This window comes from Cicer arietinum, chromosome 4 (assembly GCF_000331145.2).
Source record: "Cicer arietinum cultivar CDC Frontier isolate Library 1 chromosome 4, Cicar.CDCFrontier_v2.0, whole genome shotgun sequence".
NCBI lineage: Eukaryota > Viridiplantae > Streptophyta > Magnoliopsida > Fabales > Fabaceae > Cicer > Cicer arietinum.
The window spans coordinates 5,141,094-5,144,855 of NC_021163.2; the positions used below are offsets into that span (position 1 = coordinate 5,141,094).

Sequence of the window (3,762 nt, forward strand, 5' to 3'; positions counted from 1 at the left end):
CCCTACACGCACAAAAACATGAGCATAAATTAATTTGTTTGTGCAGAGTGGCATTCCAAAAGTATTGTGAAGCTATGAAGAAATTAGGAATGAAGTTGATGGAGATATTGGCAATAAGCTTAGGAGTGGATAGGTTGCATTATAAGTACTTGTTTGAAGATGGTTGTTCAATAATGAGATGTAACTATTACCCATCATGCCAAGAACCAAGTGTTGCATTAGGGACAGGACCACATTGTGACCCAACAACATTAACAATACTTCACCAAGATCAAGTTGGAGGTCTTGATGTGTTTGCAGATCATAAGTGGCAGACGGTTAAACCTCGTTCAGATGCTTTTGTTGTTAACATTGGTGATACTTTTACGGTATGTTGTAGGCCCTCTCCAAAACTATATTATTGCATATGCATTATTATAATAATTTTAAATTTCACGCATTGATTTTACATGGTTGCCATATAATGAATTATCAAATAATTATCACAAAAAATCAAATATTACAGTGAAGTCTACTTTATTTTTGAAGGTTTATTGATAATGTATTCATCCATCAATAAAAATTGGTGATATAAATAAATTCGTGAATGATATCCACAAATTAATTTTTTTTTTATCGATAAATTTTCATATGTAGTTAATTTTTATTGGTTGATGGATAAATTACTGACAAATCTTCGAATATTATTTAAAAAACATTTTGTGTTATAATTACAAAAATGATATATATTTTGCATTTACATTTGAAAAATATTTCATAAACACTTATACATCCATTCAAGAAATCAAGAAAGTGATACAATAAATAATGATAATACGAAAATAAAATATAAAAAAGTTAAGTATGTATAAATATCATGATTGTTTACATTATTACATATCTTTACTTTGTGGTTGTCCGTAACTCTTTGCAACATGACAAATCAGTCAACTGATTGAGCAGATTCATTTATGGATCAAAGATTCTGTTTTTTAATTCATCCATGATATCGTTATACCATAAGGGCCTACTAATATAGACCTAAAAAAAAGTGTAATAGTGAACCTCTTGAATTTTACATGATACACTATATATCTCAATATACGAATTTGGATTTTCTCTGTTGTATATAACATTTGATTTTTTTTTTTAACATTTTTTTTAACTTCAATATTAATAATCTAATTAACTCTTGTTTTCTCTTTCATATTTATTAGTTGAGATTTTAATTGAGAAAATTTGAATTTCTTTTAATAGAGATGATTCATTTTCGTCAATGTGCATATTTTTCCCTTTAGAGTATTAATTCATTAAAAAAATTAAAAATATGTTAACCAATTTTTAAAAATAAGTCATTGCATCAAAATTAAGCCATATATCTATACTTATGTATATAATTGTAGAGAGAGGTGAATGATCAAGTTGCAACTATGAAATATGTATAAATATTGTTACATGTTACTAAATTTAGATATGGTTATATATATTTTTCTTATGCGTGTGCAATATTAATTAATTAATTGTACATTAGTCTTATTTACCTATTTGGTAAAAATAAATATTACAATAAGGTGAACCTAAAAATGATAGACAAAATGAGTAATTAATAATAAAATTGGACAATAAATTATGCATGTATATCATGTGCAATGTTGCCCGTGTTCATATAAATAATAATATATTTTTGTCATCCAACTGTTAAATAATAATAATTTTTAGAGTCAATTACTATTTTAGTCTTAAAAGTATAAAATATTGTAATTTTAAATTTCAATTAAAAATCAAATTTGTCATTGTGTTGTCGAAATAGTTTCAAAATCATATAATTTATTATTATAAAAATTTCAAATATTAATTTGAGTTTTTTTGTTCAAATGCATAATTTTTAAATAAAAAAAAATTCACAATTTTTAATACAAAATTTATATTTTTAGTATGTTACGTAGCATTTACTTTTTTTTAATATATATTTTCTATACTTATGTCAAATCTCATAAGATTTCAACGCCAAAAAGTTTATGATTTTTTTTTTAAAGTGTATGATTGACCTTGAGGTATTTTGATCACAAGTTAAATAATTTTAAATTTGTTGATATTTATTTATATTTGTAACTTTTTATTTTTAAATACACTTAAAATTTCCTAAAATGTTATGGAAATGTGTAACACCAAAGTCTAAGTATTATATATATTGATGCCTGTTGGTGTGTGTATGGCATTCTGTTCATATCATCAACCATCGAAACTATGACCTGCGATAGTTTTTTTTTTTTTTTACATAAGATGATCTTTGAGATAGTTAATTATACAAGGGATTCTATTATAAGTTTTGAAAGAAAAATCTTGAATGGAGTCAATTAGCATTGTTTCTTTAATTCCTTAAATGTTTATGTTTTCTCTGTTTGTTGTTACATTAAATTTTATGGGGGATACGTCTCAGCTAGAAATCCTACAAATGTCTCCTCAGTATAGTAATGTTATAGTGGTACATGTCCTTATCAAGTGGAAGTGAATAATGTGGATAGTTAATAATTTGAAAAGGAGCATGTGTAATATGAAGGTAGAAATTGCTAACTTATTTGTTGGTTTTGTAAAGGCATTATCAAATGGAAGATACAAGAGTTGTTTGCATAGGGCAGTGGTTAATAGGTACAAAGAGAGGAGGTCCTTAGCATTCTTTCTGTGCCCAAAAGAAGACAAAGTATTGAGAGCCCCACAAGATATTGTTAGTAGAGATGGGACAAAACAGTATCCTGATTTCACATGGTCACGTTTGCTTCAATTCACACAAAATTACTACAGAGCAGACGAAGCTACTCTGCAAAACTTCACCAAGTGGTTGATATCTTCCAAAACCACTAACCCTTTACCTTAATAATCAACCAATTATACATAGCTTTTTTGTTTTGCTTTTTGCTTTTTGCTTTTTGCCAGAGGTTGAGATATGCTATATTCCGTCGTCCTATTAATTATCAATTATTGCTTAATGGCTTCATGTGTTGTAATTTTCATGATTTTTTTATTTATGTAACTGGAATTTCATTTCTTACGGCACATTAAGATCATAAATTACAAGAGATGTTATTATGAGTTAACAAGTCCCACATTGGGTTAAATAAGGAAGAATTCACTGCATATAATAATACAAGTTAGAGGCGAGGTTCAAAATTTTAAGCTTTAAAAATAGAAACTCCAAGACTTTAATTAACCACAATTAATGTTTGGTTTGATTTTATTTATTTAATAAAAAGGTTAAGTTTAGACCTATCTGATATTGTTACACAAACTAATATAAATGTGTCACCAAAGAAAAGATATTAATCTAGTTGGACTTGTGATTAAATGGTTCAAACTTTTTTTATCCCTAAACACCTAAAGAGAATTTTTATAGGTGTACCCTACCTCATACCTAACATTCATATCCCACATTTTTTATTAATTCACAAAAATGTTGAAAATGTTCACCATAAGGCATAAACCATTTCATTTACTGCAGCAAATCCATTTATGTGGATAGGACTAGGAGTGTAAAAAGAAGTGTGTGGATGGAAATGTGAGGTACGAAATTATTGGAGCTTTGGAGTTGAATGCAGTTATTGAAAACTTTGAAAAGGAGGAAGTGATATATTCTCAAATTATTATGTAAGTTTTTGTTCATCTTTTGGATAGCATAAAATCTATATCTTGCTCAAAAGGGCGTATTTGTTTCCCAAATTGTGTTGTAAGTTGGAACCCAACCCCACTAACTTTTTTTCGATATAAATAGATTCAAATATTGTAGGG

The 3,762-nt window shown here is 27.3% G+C and overlaps 1 protein-coding gene across 1 annotated transcript in view; it reads left to right on the forward strand.

Annotated features, from left to right (window-relative positions):
* Nucleotides 1-2,974, forward strand: part of LOC101488618 (gibberellin 20 oxidase 1-B-like) — a 4,414-nt gene extending 1,440 nt beyond the window's left edge. The window contains exons 2-3 of the mRNA XM_004495713.3: nucleotides 47-368; nucleotides 2,576-2,974. Coding sequence (XP_004495770.1) covers nucleotides 47-368; nucleotides 2,576-2,854 — 601 coding nt within the window. The 3' untranslated portion in view covers nucleotides 2,855-2,974. The remainder of the gene's footprint in view (nucleotides 1-46; nucleotides 369-2,575) is intronic.
* The last annotated feature ends 788 nt before the right edge of the window (nucleotides 2,975-3,762 follow it).